The following is a 15093-nucleotide window of genomic DNA, read 5'->3' on the forward strand; positions in this document are numbered from 1 at the left end:
TAACACCAGGCTAGTCTAAGCCACCATTCCTTTCTGCTTGGGATAGCATAACCATGAACTATAATGGTGTGTACATGTCCACTCTAGTTGTTTTACAGCTCTTGCTCTCCATCTCACAGTGGTCTGCATTGCTGTGGCCCACTCTGACTTGGTCAGAGGTGGAGGAAGGGGTGCTGTCCCCTGATAAGACCTGAAGCTGCTATATCCTTTTGGATAACGCACTTACCCACTTCCTCCTTCCAGGGCCTTGGTCAGCCATATTGGTGTAGCAGGTTTCTCCACTCTCCCTCCATCTCAGGCCAAGTCTTAGTGTGGTCACAGCAGTGCCGCTGGTGCTGGTGAAGGGGTGGCGAAGGGGAAAGGAGATGAGGATAGAGTTGAGTCTTCAGGCTCACAGGTTCTGGGACTATACACCAGCTTCTCTGGTTGAAGGCAGACCCTCAGTCTTAGGTGACAGAGCTCTTGTCCAATTAAGACTTAATTCTAGTGGGGTCACTGCCTAGGGGAAGCCTCCTTCAAGTCCTCAGGCTGGTATTCTGGGGTTGACACACATGGGCACAGCACCGATCATGCTGTTTTGTAATGGTCCATTCATGGACATGATTGTGTCCACGACTCCCTTGAGAGCAAGGTTCCTTTCTGTGTCCCCAGGACCTAGCCAAGAGCCCAACACTTAGTAGGTATTGCTGATAGACTGAATGGGAGCACGGAAACATGAAGTCACACAGTGGAAAGAGAAGTAGTTTTGCGCAGAAAGGCAAGGTAATTTTCTCTAGAGGACAGGAAGAGGAGTGACAAGTCTTATTGGCACTGCAGGTCTTCCTCCAAAAAGCAGTTTCACAGTAAGGAAATTCAAGAGATCTGCTCCAAGTAAAGGAAGACTGCCACATCCTCCTTCTGCTCTATATTTTCTAACCAAACTTAACCATCATCGCATCCTGCCCAGCTATCCTGTGCCATTCAGGTTTCCTTTCAGCTCCTCTGTTCTCATAATTCAGCACACAGCTCAAAATCCTATCCTTTATTAGATTAGAAGCTCCTTGAACTTTAGTCTGGACTTTCTTCACTGCTGAATTCCCAGTGCTAAGCTTGTGGTGGGCATGCAATGATTTGCTAGAATGAATACTTAATTCTGTCCTATACTTACCTTCCACTCTCTCCTTGTCTTCAACCAAGTGGTATTACTGCTGTATACTGTATAGCCCAATATTGTCACATCCCACTGAGGTCTTTAATAGGTATTTATTCTGGGGGGCCTTGGTGGCTCAGTCGGTTAAACGTCTGCCTTAAGCTTAGGTTATGATCCCAGGATCAGCTGCATTTGGCTCCCTGCTCAGCAGGGAGACTGCTTCTCCCTCTTCCTCTGCCTGCTGCTCCGCTCCGCTTGTTTGTGTGCTTGCTGTCAAATAAAAAAATCTTTTTTTTTAAAGATTTTATTTGAGAGAGAGAGAGAGAGAGAGAGAGCAAAAGAGAGCACGAGTGCGGAGCAGAGAGAGAAGCAGGCTCCCCACTGAGCAGGGAGCCTGATGTGGGGCTCGATCCCGAGACCACGACATGAGCTGAAGGCAGACACTTAACCAACTGAGCCACCCATGCACCCTTAAATAAGTAAAATCTTTATTTTATTTTTATTTATTTATGATAGTCACAGAGAGAGAGAGGCACAGAGACACAGGCAGAGGGAGAAGCAGGCTCCATGCACCGGGAGCCCAATGTGGGATTCAACCCCGGATCTCCAGGATTGTGCCCTGGGCCAAAGGCAGGCACCAAACCGCTGCGCCACCCAGGGATCCCAAGTAAAATCTTTAAAAAAGGGTATTTATTCTGCTCAAGGCACTGAGTGATAAATACAAAGATAATGGTCAGGGATCCTTAAAGAACTTAGCTCAGAATTAGGACATGAACACATGTAACTGCAGCAGAGGGACAGTGAAGAATGCCTTGAAAAGAGTGGACATTATGCCTAACTGAAGTCCTATCTTTGTTCTTTTTGACAACCCTATGAAATAGGTACTATTATGCCCATTTTATAAATGCAGAAACCATCGCACATAGTTTTAGGTAAATTGCCTAAACTTACATAGCCAATGGGTGGCCAAACAAGGATTCAAACACTTGAATCCATGTTCTTCACCATTCTACCATGTTGCCTTCTGTCTGAGAATGAAGAGGTTTTCAGGCACAGGAAATAACATGAGCAAAGAGAGCAGAAGACCATAGAGGTCGATTATAGGGAAGAGGCAGGGATCCCTGGGTGGCGCAGCGGTTTAGCGCCTGCCTTTGGCCCAGGGCGTGATCCTGGAGACCCGGGATCGAATCCCACGTCGGGCTCCCGGTGCATGGAGCCTGCTTCTCCCTCTGCCTCTCTCTCTCTCTGTGACTATCATAAATAAATAAAAATTAAAAAAAATTTTTTTATAGGGAAAAGGCAAGTGGCCAACTCAGCACTGGGTGTCCAAAGGTGAGGATTGGGGCATGAGGGTGGAATGGAAGGCTGGGGTCAAATCGCTGGAGGTCCTTGAATGCCTTAAGAAATTTGAACTCTAAGAGTTGGAAAATCATAAAGATATTTTAAGTCAGGGAATAAGAGCTACATTGACCAATTGTGCTCCATTTCAGATGATTACACGGTTTCTCTGTGGATAGAACGAACTGAAAAAGGCAGGACTTAGTGGGAAGATCAGATGGGCAGCCACTGCAATCCCCTCCATTAAAGGTGGTGAGGCCTGAACCAGGATACTGATGACAGGAATCAGAAAGGGGAGATTACACCATCAGTAACTGGATGTGGTAGGGAGGTGTCAAAGTAATTCAAAGCTTTGGTACCTGACTGGCTGGTAGGACATACCATCAGCTGAAACTGGAATTATGTGAAGGATCAGACTTGAGAGAAGTTTGGTAATTCGAGAATTTGGTTTCTCATGGGTATTCCTCTGGAGCCATAGCTGGTTGATCTCCCTTCTGAGATAGTAGGCAGAGTGCTCCCACTTTCCCATCAACGTGGAGTCCTAGAATTCCTCAATGAATCCAAAGTTTTGTTCAGGTTTCGTGAAGTCAATAATTATTGAATTTCAGGGACGCCTGGGTGGTTCAGTGGTTGAGGGTCTGCCTTCGGCTCGGGTTGTGATCCTGGGTACCCTGGGATCGAGTCCCGCATTGGGCTCCCACTTCTCCCTCTGCCTATGTCTCTGGCTCTCTGAGTAAATAGCATCTTAAAAAAAAAAAAAAATTATTGAATTTCTATGTGCCTAGCACTGAGCTAGGTGATGTGGAAGATATATAAAAATCCTTTATCATCTTTGATGCTTCCTTGTTAAATCCTTGCATAATTCTCCTTTAATATTTTCTTTGCTCATATTTAAATAGTCAAAATGTTTATGTGTTCAACTCTACCTAAAACTCTCTAAAGGACTAAAAAAAAAAAAAAAAAAAAAAGTATAAAAATCAGTTCTTGTCCTGAACTTACAATTTTACTGCAAAGCAGTAAATATAAAATGAATTACACCCAGATTCTGAAGAGTTTACATGGGGTAAGTAAGCTTAAATGGGATAAGGAGTTAGATCCTGGTGAGGCCGGCCGGGAAAATGTGGCACAGACATGAGCTGGTAAAGGGGAGTTGAAGGTATTTCTGGCAAATAAGAATGGAAATGGTTGACAAGGCCTGATTTAGGCATCAAGGGTGTAGGAGAGGGGAGTATGTCCATGTTGCCAGGGCAGGTAGCTGAAAAAACCCTTACTGGGATCAGACACCTGCACATGTCCCTGTCATTCTCTCTACAGGCCAGTCTGCCTCTTGCACTGCACCCTGCCTGCTTAGAATGTCACTTTCATTTTCTAACATGCCTTCTTTCTGGGCAGGGATTTTGCTATTTTATGAAAAGAGGCAGATCTGAGCATCCGACATAAGGTTCAAATTGAACAGCTTCTCTTTCCTCAAGGTGAGAACACAGCTGCATGAAAGAGCATGAAAGAAACATTGTACTACTCCTTCCTGAAAGACTGAGGGAGAGAGGAAACTATCACTATAAACCTATGGTTAGCTTTTTTTTAAAAAAGATTTTGAGAGACAGAAAGGGGAGTGCACGAGAAGGGGGAGTGGCAGGCTGAATGTGGAGCCTGACCTAGGACTCAATCCCAGGATCCTGGGATCATGACCTGAGCTGAAGGCAGACGCTTAGCCCACGGAATCACCCAGGCATTAGCTTTTGTTGCTAAACTTTCTCTTCTTTTTTTTTTTTTTGGGAAACAGGAGACCGAGGCTTTTATCTGCTCTAACAATTAGAGCACATTTCCTTTTACCAGGTAGCTCTCAAGCATTGCAGTGTAGTATTAAAAGGGTAAGATTAATCCAAGACTGGTTGGGTATACAAATGTCCATCTCGAAGGCAAAGGCCAGGCAGATGACTCCTATTCCCATCACCCTGAAGTTCATCGCAAATCCTAAAAGTTTCAAAACCAGAAATTCTAAACCCATTTAGTAAGCACCTCCATGCCATAGGCTCTACCACAGAGATTATATATCTAAACTGAGGAAAAAAGTAGACCTAGAAGAAAATTCTTGTGGGAAAGAGTGGAAAGGAAGTGCATTCCAAGACATACCACCTAAGACCGAAAGGAAATTAACCACTATTGTTTCCTCCTATGGCAGTTTTTCCTCTATACTTGGGCAGGCTGTCTTGAGAAGCTCAATTCCAAACATCATTAGCAACTCGTTCACAAGAATCTATTCCTTGATTACTTCACGTTATTTGTAGCCTGTAACTCCATCCCTTCCCAGCTTGAATGGATGGGGCAACAATCACGACAGACTCTGCCAAGTTTCCACAAATCATTGGTTTATTAGAAAGTTCCTTTCCCTAATTTTACAGCATATATATCTCTATCATATGTGATAAAGTTAAATACAATCTGTAATGCTTGTAAGTAAGGATAGGTTATTTTATTTTTCCTTTAAGTTTTAAAATCACTATTCTGAAAATTTAAAGAAAACTGCCCCCAGGAAGGTAGAGAGGCAGCCAGAGTATGGCTCAATCTACAAGCTAATGGGAAGCAGCACAAAAATGTTAATACTGTATTATTTAAATATTTACATGGGCTGAAAGCAAAGAAAAATGAGTCCCTTCACTTCAAACAGATGATTTCATTTTTCCAGTGCTAGTTATCAAAAGTGATGCTTCTCACTCAGATGAGGAGAACTGAACAGGTAGGAGGCTCAGTCAAGAGCCTTGTTTGCCCTTGCTTCTCACTCAAAACTTTTTTCTTTTGGGAATCTGAGAAGAAAGGCAGAAAATGCAGAGCCTTGGCCCAAGTACGTATGGTTTGTTTCTTCCTGTTCAGTAACCACCCAACCAATTCTAGCCACAGGAATAGGTAGGGAAATGCTAACTATGCCAAAGATGAGACCTGCAACATAAATGGGTCAGTATGTTAATTAGTTCTGAGAGCCCAGGTGAAAGGCAAGAGGAGGAAGAGGAATTGAGGTGGTGCTTCCTCTGGTAGGTGTCACGGGAGAAAAGGAAAAAGAACATCTTCACTGCTTAAACTAAGCTGGGCAGAAGGCATGGAAACTATGAAGCAAAAGAATCTGCAGTATCTGTAAATGTGCTCACCTCCCAACAAGAGGAAGAAACTGTCCCAACTCTATGACCCTTAAGTCTACTTCTACTTCAGTTTCTAGCCAACCCAAAAGGCACATTAAAAAAAAAAAATTGTCAGAGGGGGGCTAAGTATTAGGAAGGCAAACGGACTGCCTGGAACAAGGCACCCAGGAACCCTCCCCCTCTCCCCCCCCAGGACAACCACTCTGAATCTCACTGCTTCCAGAGAATAAAGCTCTCAAATCTCTCCCTCCTCTGTGGGCCTACCTCTCTGTATAAAACTGCAAAGCACAAGGGAGATGTCATAACTGAGGATCCCTCTGACACCCTCAGCCGACTGCTGCCCATTAGTTCAAAAATCCCAGTGCGGGGCGCACCTCTTACTGCAAATTAAACATTTTGTCCCAGCAAAAAATGTTAAACAATGTTCTTTTTTTTTTTTGTTTTAACATTTTTATAGTTCATAACTTCAAAAAATACATGAGCTTGATAAAATATACATGCTTAGTCATTTTTGCATCTAGCAGAAAACAGGTACTTTATTTTTTGTTTTCATTTTATAACCTTTAAAGTTTCTTAATTCAACTAGGGCAAACATATTTACACAAAGCCACCAGAACAAGGATCACTTAAAGAGCTGGATGTAAAAAATATTATTGCAGTATACTACAAATATGGAACTTTTTTTATATGAGCTACAAAAAGCAGCATTTACGTTTATAGAGTTCAGTGCAATTTTTTACATTAAAAAAAATCCTATAAATTAAGAAGGAAACATCAACATGACAGAAGAAAATACACCCTTCAGACACATGAGCTCCTCTCTGGGTAAGCACACGGGTGACTTTATGTTCCGCATAGCTTCTATTCATGATAGCATCTTCTTTTCTGGGATATGCAGATATCTCTTCTGGGATGAGGGATATGAGGACAACAGTGCCAATGTGTGGCTGTTTGTGTGGGAAGTGGATTGAATAACAGCCTGAGTAGCATCTAGTTGCAGGTCAGACTCCCTTTCCACCTCACCCGGGATAGCATAAGGTCACCAAGGGATGGTCAAAGACATTGAGAGCGCAGGACCAGATGGCCAAACCGCCGGCCAGAGAGGAAGAAAATGTTTTAAAATTTACAGAAGGGGAGAGCAGAGGATAAAAAGTAGAGGGAGGAGACGAGTATCCAAACTCGAGTTTGGAGATGTTGCCGCAGAGGGGTGGGGAGCACTTACTGGTGTTCCCTAGCTTGGAAACACAGGAGGAGGGACAAACAGAAAGAGGGAAGGGGGGAAAAAATCCCTGATAGTAAACCCAAAGCAAACCTCAAATCTAAAACCACCCCTGCAAGCCAAAACTTGATTCTTTGGCTGTCAGACACTGCCCATCCCAGCTTGTACTTGCTGGTATTAATGGCTCAACACCCCCGAGGGAAGATATATGGGTCACCTTCCCTGGCCCTACCTGGGCTCCCAATCCCCAACTCATGTGCCATGGCTAGGCGGATGCTGCAGGTCTTGACCTGAGAAGATGGGATGAAGTAGTGGGTGAAGGTGGAGGGCAGTGGCAGCTGCCGCAGCAGGCCGTGGAGCAAGCAGGGTAGGGTAGAGGGCAGCATGTGGGACAGGATGGAAGGTGAAGGGCCCAGGATGAATGGCTGAGGCAGGAATGATGTGAATGGGATGGCTAGCGAGAAAGGTGGCGGGATGGCCAGGGATGATTGAATGAGTGAGGTGGGACAAGGAAATGGGGGTTAAGTGGGGCTGGGGAATATGATGTACTTGGGCAAGTGGCTGGGGATGAGGGTGGGGGTGAATTCCAATTGCAGCAGCAGCTGCTGCCGCATGATGCTGTAGGATGGCATGCTGAACAGTTGTGATCGAGGTGGCAGAGGCTGTAGCTGGCTGCTGAATGTGGATGGGCTGCAGGGCTGGAGTGGCTGGGGCCAGGGCAGCAGAGGCTGGAAAGGCCTTTACTTGCTTGGCCAGAAGCTGCTGTTGGATGTGTTGCTGTGCGGCTTGCTGGAGCTTGCTGTACTTCTCCATTTCCTCAGGAGTGAAGGTGATAGGCTGGCTCTCCAGAGGGGCCAGGGAAGCATCCTCAGCCCCATCAGCCGACTCAATACTAGGATCCCCACTGGGAGGTGCATAACTGGGGAAGTGCTCAAGGTCTGGCGCTATAGGCAGCAAGCTGGATTCCACAGGGCCTGGCTGACTGCCACTATCCAAGGACTCTAGTGTGTCCCCATCACTGGGGTCAGGGAGGTAGTTATGGGAGATGGTGGGGTCCCCAGGATAGCAGTCAGAGTGCACTGGGGTGCCTAGTGGAGCCACAGGATGATCAGCAGTAGCTTCTTCAGACTTTGGCTCTTCTGGGGGTGGGTCTGATAAGGGGCCAGCTGTTTCCTCTGAAGGGAACTGATGTCCAAATGGGGCATCGCTACTCCCTGGAGGCCCTTCTTCTGTCTCTGACTGTTCTTGCTCTTCCCCCCTTTCTAAGCCAGACTCTTCACATTTCTTGGTGGTGGGTTTTCGGGTAGCTGGGAGCTTCCCTATTAGTGGAAGGACAGGCTTATTGCCAAGAGATGGGGGGAGCTTAGGGCCAAAGTAACCTTGTGGGGGGTCTTTGAGTTTGAGCCCAGCTTTATTAGGGGTGGCCAGCACCTCCTCACTCACACTGGGTTTCCTCTCCACCTTCCTTGACTGGATCTTCTCCAGCAGCAGTTTGGCAGTGACGGAATTCTTGTCTTCAGGGCTGCAGTCACCTTCGGATCCCCTTCCCGTGCCAACATTGCTGTTCTGGGAGGGTGGACCTGTCCCTTTACCATCATCTCCTCTGCCATCTTCTTTCTTCCCAGGACCTTCTCCCCGGCCTGATCGGAAATAGTGGGGAGACTGGGAGCGGTAGATTTTAGAGCGGATGAAGTCTCGACGACCAGAACGCCTCTCCTCTGGGCTTTCATGACCCCATGATCCCTTCCTGGAACCCGATCTCTGGGAAGGGCTCCTGGTGCTCCGGCTGCGGTCACGGCTGTAGCTTCGGCTCCGCTGCCAGCTGTGGGCTGTGGTGCTGCGGCTTCTCCGTTTGCTCCGGCTGCGGCTACAACTGCTGCTGCGACTGCGGCCCCGGGACCTTGAGCGCTCCCTGGTGTGACTCCGAGAGCGGCTTCGGGACTGGCTGCAACTGAGGCTATAGTCATCATCGGAAGAGGAGTATTTGTGCCGTTTGGACCGGTGCTTGGAGCTGGCATAATCAGAGTCATCAGAGTCATGGGAGCGCTTGGAGTGCCTTCGAGATCGATCACTATAGTCACTGTAGCTGTCATCAGAGTAGCTGCGCTGTCTACTATAGCAGCTCTGATCTGAAGAAGCATCTGAGCTACTTGAGTAAGAACGCCGGGAGGAACGATGTGAGGAATGGCGCCGGCCCGACCGGGAGCGGCTACGGGAATGCTCACTGCCTGAGTCTTCTTCCTCTTCCTCCTCCTCACTGTACTGGGAAGGAGATTTCTGGTGTAGCCGATGTGAGGAAGCATCATCACTGTCCTCATCTCCACTACTGGGGCGACTCCGATGGCTGGATCGGCTGCTCCGTTTGGTGCTAGTTCTTCGCTGGCAGGACGAAGTCAGAGGCTCACCTCTGTGTTTCCTGCCACCATGATCCTGGGAATCACCACCACCTCCACCTTCATCCTTCTTGCCACTGCTCCCTTCTTCAGCCGGGAGGGGTCTCCGCTGGGAAGCATCTTGAGCTCGCCTCCGCCGTCTGGGCGGTGCAGGGCTACCACTCCCAGGGGGCTCTGGTTTGGGTCCCCGTTCAGAATCTGCTGGAGCTGATGACTTATTCTTCTTTCGTTTTCGTTTCTTGCGCTTCTTAGACTTCTCCCCAGACTCTGTCTTAGAGCTTTTCTCTTCTGGGTCAGCCTTGTGTTTCCGTTTGTGTTTGTTGGATTTTTTGTGTTTCTTTTTCTTTTTGTGTCGGTGGGACTTCCCAGATCGTTCTTTCTTGCTAGGAAGGCTTCTCCCTGTGTCCTCTGTCTCTGACCCATGGCTACCCCCAGGTTCCTGCTTGTTCAGATTGCTACAGGCAGACCCTGAAGCAGGTACATCCATTCTGCCTCCCGAGGAATGTTCTATATTCTCTCCTCCTTCCTTGATTTTATTTGGCTCACCAGCATCAAGGCCTTGGAGATGGTCCTTTGAGGAGCCTATGTCCTTTGGTTTTTCTGTCCCTTTAGCTCTGGCATCTTTGTTCCTTGAAAGTTTAAAGTCAAAGTATAAAGGGTTACAACTGTATGAAATGGAGGGTTCTGCCTTAGTAAAAATTAAGAGTTCTGATGGCCACTGGAGGGCAGTGCTTTCATCTTTGCTCAAAACTGGAAAGAAGGGACCAGTAGGATGTTTGGGTCCCTCCTGGCTTTCTTTCCCTGGTGTGGTGATCTGAGAAGTTTCTTTAGAAGGGTTAGACTCACATATTTGGTTCTCTGAAACCTTCTGACTTGCACTCTCTACATCCTGCTCACTCACATCCCCTCCTGAGGACTTCTTTGTCTCAGCTTTGCTTCCAGGCTCTGAGGGCTCTGTGACACTGGTTTCTGTTTGTTGCTCAGAGACTTCATCAACTGTCTTCTCTGCTCCTTGGCTTACTGCCACCTTGACACAGCCCTTAGGCTTGGGAGAACTGCTTTTTTTGCTCTCTAGGGCATTTTTTGGGTGTATACTATTATCACCTTCCATTTGTTCACTGGCTCTCATAAAGAGTAGGAAGGGGAAATTTGGTTTTACTTTGCAGTGTGCTGGGGGAATGTAGTGGTAATACTCTGGCTCTGCAGCCCCAGCTCCTTCTTCTCGCTTCATTCTTTTTAACTTAGATAATGTTGAGGCAAGGGACCCTCCATCCTGAGGGTCTTCATCGTCTTTTTTACCATCAAGATTACTGCTACCATCAGAGTCTCCCATCTTCTGCAGTCCTTGATCAGAACCCTTCTCATCGGCTTTTGATCCATCTTCAGAGGTCCCTTCCTCTGCATGGTCCTTGAAAACTGATGCTATTGACTCGAGTTTGACAGGAGCCTTCTTGGCAAAGGAAAATGACACTCCCAATTTTTGCAGTGGGGTCCCTAAATTATTCTTAATGCCAAAGCTGATGCCTTGGGAAGCTAACCCAGGGGCCTGTGTCAGTCCAGTGGTATTAGTGATTTGTACTGCAGTGAAAGGGCCTCCTTTATCTGTGGAGAATTCAGATCCTGGGCCACAAGTGGCAGTGGCACTTGTGCCACTGTTTGTAGCTGATTCATCTTTATCATCATCTCCACCTTCTTCATCTACAGCCACTGTGGTTGGTCTGAACATGGGACCACTTCCAGGTGCACTACACAATGGTTTAGAGAAAAAAAAAAAAAAGTTTAGGGGCACATTTCATACTTCTTACTTAGCACTTATCTCTTATGTTCCACCATTCATTACAGTAGGCTTCAAAGACACTAAGTGGTGGCTGTTTCCTAGCCTTGTACTAAAAAGAGAACTTGCTCTGTGAGTTTAGGCAAAGTCTCATACTGTTAATCTACTAATTTGCTGTATTTCCAGCGCCAGCCAGTTACTACTATTTCTTCCTAAACTGATTAAAATTTAAAAAGGAAAGACATATCACACAATTTTCTGTTGTTACCACCTAGTATGGTTGACCCATCCCATATCTATCTATCTATCTATCTATCTATCTATCTATCTATCTATCTTTCTTTCCTTTCTTTCTTTCTTTTCTTTCTTTCTTCTTTCTTTCTTTCTTTCTTTCTTTCTTTCTTTCTTTCTTTCTTTCTTTCTTTCTTTCTTTCTTTCTTTCTATTTATTAAAAATTTTTATTTATTTATTCATGAGAGAGAGAGAGAGAGAAAGAGAGAGGCAGAGACAGAGGCAGAGGGAGAAGCAGGCTCCATGCAGGGAGCCCGACATGGGACTTGATCCCAGGTCTCCAGGATCAGGCCCTGGGCTAAAGACAGCGCTAAACTGCTGCACCACCGGGGCTGCCCCTCTTTCTCACCTTTTTTTTTTTTTTTTTTAAAGATTTTATTTATTTATTTATTCATGATAGACACACACACACACACACACACACACACACACACACACAGAGGCAGAGACACAGGCAGAGGGAGAAGCAGGCCCCATGTAGGCAGCCCAACATGGGACTCGATTCCAGGATTCCAAGATCATGCCCTGGGATGAAGGCAGGCACTTAAACCGCTGAGCCACCCAGGCTGCCCCTCTTTCTCATTTTTAAAAGTTTGTTTATTTATAAGTAATCTACCTCTATACCCAATGTAGGGCTTAAACTCATGATCCTGAAATAAAAAAATCACATGCTCTACCAACTGAGCCAGTCAGGCACCCCTGTTCTTCTTTCTTACTGAAACATCCTGCCCATCAGTATGCCATCAAACGTGTGTCTGAACATCTATTTACAAAGGTTGAATTTCACCCAGCTAAAACAAAACCAAACCAAAAACCCTCTAATTTCCTCTGTATTTTCAAGTTTCATTTTTTAAAATGTGGGTATTTTCTGAGTTCAACATAGTCAGAAACCTCCACCATGGTTCTCTATGGTAGTCTATGGTTAGTATGTCTGTTTCAGAAACCTAAGCGGCTGTACCTATTTCTTGGGCACTACACAAAGCGTTTGCTTTGGTTTTGTGGTAATTTCTGGGCATTCTATACAATGATCATCATGCTATCAAACACCTACCCAGCTTTGAAAACAGGAACATGGAGGAGCCTCAAAGCCAGTATTTTAAACTCATCATGCCTGAAATTTTTAGTGTGTAGACTATACACTTGAGGTACCTTTCAAGCCAAACTCAAGAAGTGAGGAGAATTAGGTATCTGTTTGGATGAAGCCTCGTTATCTGATTCCTAGCTACTAGCGGTCTTAAACTCAGGAACTAAATATATTTGGATAATCCCTTGCTATCTAGACTCTCGGTAATGGAAGATATGAACCCAAAAGATTTACATAGCAAGAGATATTTATACTGTGCCACAAAACCCACCCTACAGCAAAGAGACCCTCAAGGTGAATAAAAAGGGATTTTTTTTTTAAATTTTTTATTTATTTATGATAGTCACAGAGAGAGAGAGAGAGGCAGAGACACAGGCAGAGGGAGAAGCAGGCTCCATGCACCGGGAGCCCGACGTGGGATTCGATCCCGGGTCTCCAGGATCGCGCCCTGGGCCAAAGGCAGGTGCCAAACTGCTGCGCCACCCAGGGATCCCTAAAAAGGGATTTTTATTTAGTCTTTGCCATGTTAATTTCTTCAATAACACTTATTGTGGGATCATGCATTAATTCTAGGACAGTGAAATACCTGATGATGGGTCAAAACCAAGAGATCACTTGGTCATATTTTAACTGTTTACTTAATAAAACTGAGAAGTACAAGCCACCTGAAGAAAAATATGTATTAAAATATGTCTCACATTATAAAGTGACCTGGTATATACTTTTTGAAGAGGTACCCTTGCAATGTACCCAAGAGGAATGTGTTGTGATATAAAAAGCTGCCAAAGTTTATAGGCAGCTTAACTCAACATTAGAGCTCACTGGTTAATTCTGTTTCAAAACTCATACTACATGTTCTCGCTCTTCCTTCTTCCTCTAAAACACTAGAGAAGTAAATAAGTAAAAAAAAGGATCCTGAGACAAAAATGAACTTAGTAAGTCCAGAAACTTGGAAATTGGCCCCAAGTTGGCTGTGAACTTTTGAAAACCACAATCATAGTTTCTCTTTCTACTATAATCAGTTCCGTCCTTTGGTCCTGGCTAGCCATTAAAAACAAACATGGGGGCCTAAGTCTTTCTGATCGAGGCACATACCTCATGAATCCTCAGATGCTCAAAGACTGGGTCCCCAAAGTCTAGTTGCTTGGAAATTCAGCCCTAGGTAGGGTAAATTCCATCTAAGGCTAAATACCAGCCCCTAAATTGATAATAATCAAGAATCATGAAGGAAGGTTAAAAAGAACACTCAAGAAGGCAGGAACCTACAGAGAAATAAATGGATAGAATTCCCTAGGTTTCAGTGATTAGAATGGACTGTATAATACTTAAAAGGAAGTTAAAACACTTGAATCTCTGCCCCTACTGTTTATAAAATAGAATATTGTAATATGTATACTTTTCTATAAAAAATAGGTTGGAGAATGGGAACAATATTTGTATAATTTATTGAGCAGCTTCTATGGCACTCTTTTATAAGGCATTTCTGATGTAAAGATAAACTACTCACAATGACTGCAAGAAGTAAACTGTTATTATCATCTCCCATTTCACAGATAAGGACACCAAGGCATAGAGCTTAGATAGCTAAAGTCACACAGATAGGCTATGGCCTCAGAAGTATACACTCATTCATAAATCAGTATATTATACTCTAATAACAGATACGCTTTCAGTTTGAAAGATTTACTAATAATAATTCTTAAATCTTAATTTAGGTCTTACAGTTATAATCTTAAATCTATAATCTTAAATGTTAAGGATTAAAACTATCTAATAGAACTCTCTGAGAGAAAATATCCTCACCATTCAGCTTGTTTCCTTTGCTCTGCCAATTCATGGAGCCGCCGAAGGGCTTTTTCCTGTTTCTTCTCATCTTTGCGGGATCTCGAAGAGACATTTCGAGCAAACTCTCTCTGCTTGAGATCTTTCAATCTCTGGGGTAACAAAAAAAGGGGAATAGAGGGTGGGTGATTTAAAATAACGTAGGGGTCCTGAAAACAAGGCCTTTAGAATATTTACCTCAATCAGTGGTTATAGTGCTAGCATAGAACACACTGTTACATTCTTATAGTAATTGAAAACACAATGGCTGATTACTTTGGATAAAACACTTGTAGTACCTGCATTTCTAGTTAGGACAGCATACCATTTGCTTTATGGGGCAAAATTAAATGATTTCAAGAGCAATAAGCAAATTTTAGAACACTAGGAGGAAAGAAAAGGGACTATTTAATCACCTGCTCCTCCAGGATGCAAAACTAGACAAACAGAACATGAGATAAACTGTAATAACACAAGCCAAAGAGAACAGAAAGGGGTTAGGCTAGTACAGAAAATTACCCAGGTGTAAGATCTTAAAAAGCAATGTACAGCTTACATGGGGAGGTTATTTGAATAAAAAATAACAAATAGAAAGCACACTTTTATTTCACCATAAAAAGGTGCTATTATTTCTTTTCAGCATGAAGAGTTTTCCTGTGACTATCAAACAAACCGTCTTCCAATGCTTGCATGTTCAGAGCTCACCAGTCTGACCACTTGCATCTGGTCAGTCTGCTGAAATCAGAGAGTAATATACATAGCTCTTTCATTCCTTCATGGCCCTGAGAGGAACATCCAGGGGATGAGGAGGGAGAATAGAGATAAGTCAAAGAATTTATTACTTAAAATCCTGATAGAAGAATGGGCTTTTCATTCTCAGAAACTCTATATAATTTTCCTTAAAACAAAA

The 15093-nt window shown here is 44.5% G+C and overlaps 1 protein-coding gene across 8 annotated transcripts in view; it reads right to left on the reverse strand.

The window, feature by feature from the left end:
* Positions 1–4819: 4819 nt before the first annotated feature.
* The window catches only part of GPATCH8 (G-patch domain containing 8), a 117292-nt gene continuing 107018 nt past the window's right edge, over positions 4820–15093 (reverse strand). For all 8 annotated transcript variants that reach the window (XM_077853511.1, XM_077853509.1, XM_077853510.1 and 5 more), the window contains 2 exons: positions 14166–14296; positions 4820–10958 (listed from right to left, as the gene is read on the reverse strand). In XM_077853511.1, coding sequence (XP_077709637.1) covers positions 7073–10958; positions 14166–14296 — 4017 coding nt within the window. In that variant the 3' untranslated portion in view covers positions 4820–7072. The remainder of the gene's footprint in view (positions 10959–14165; positions 14297–15093) is intronic.

This window comes from Canis aureus, chromosome 16 (assembly GCF_053574225.1).
Source record: "Canis aureus isolate CA01 chromosome 16, VMU_Caureus_v.1.0, whole genome shotgun sequence".
NCBI classification, from domain to species: domain Eukaryota; kingdom Metazoa; phylum Chordata; class Mammalia; order Carnivora; family Canidae; genus Canis; species Canis aureus.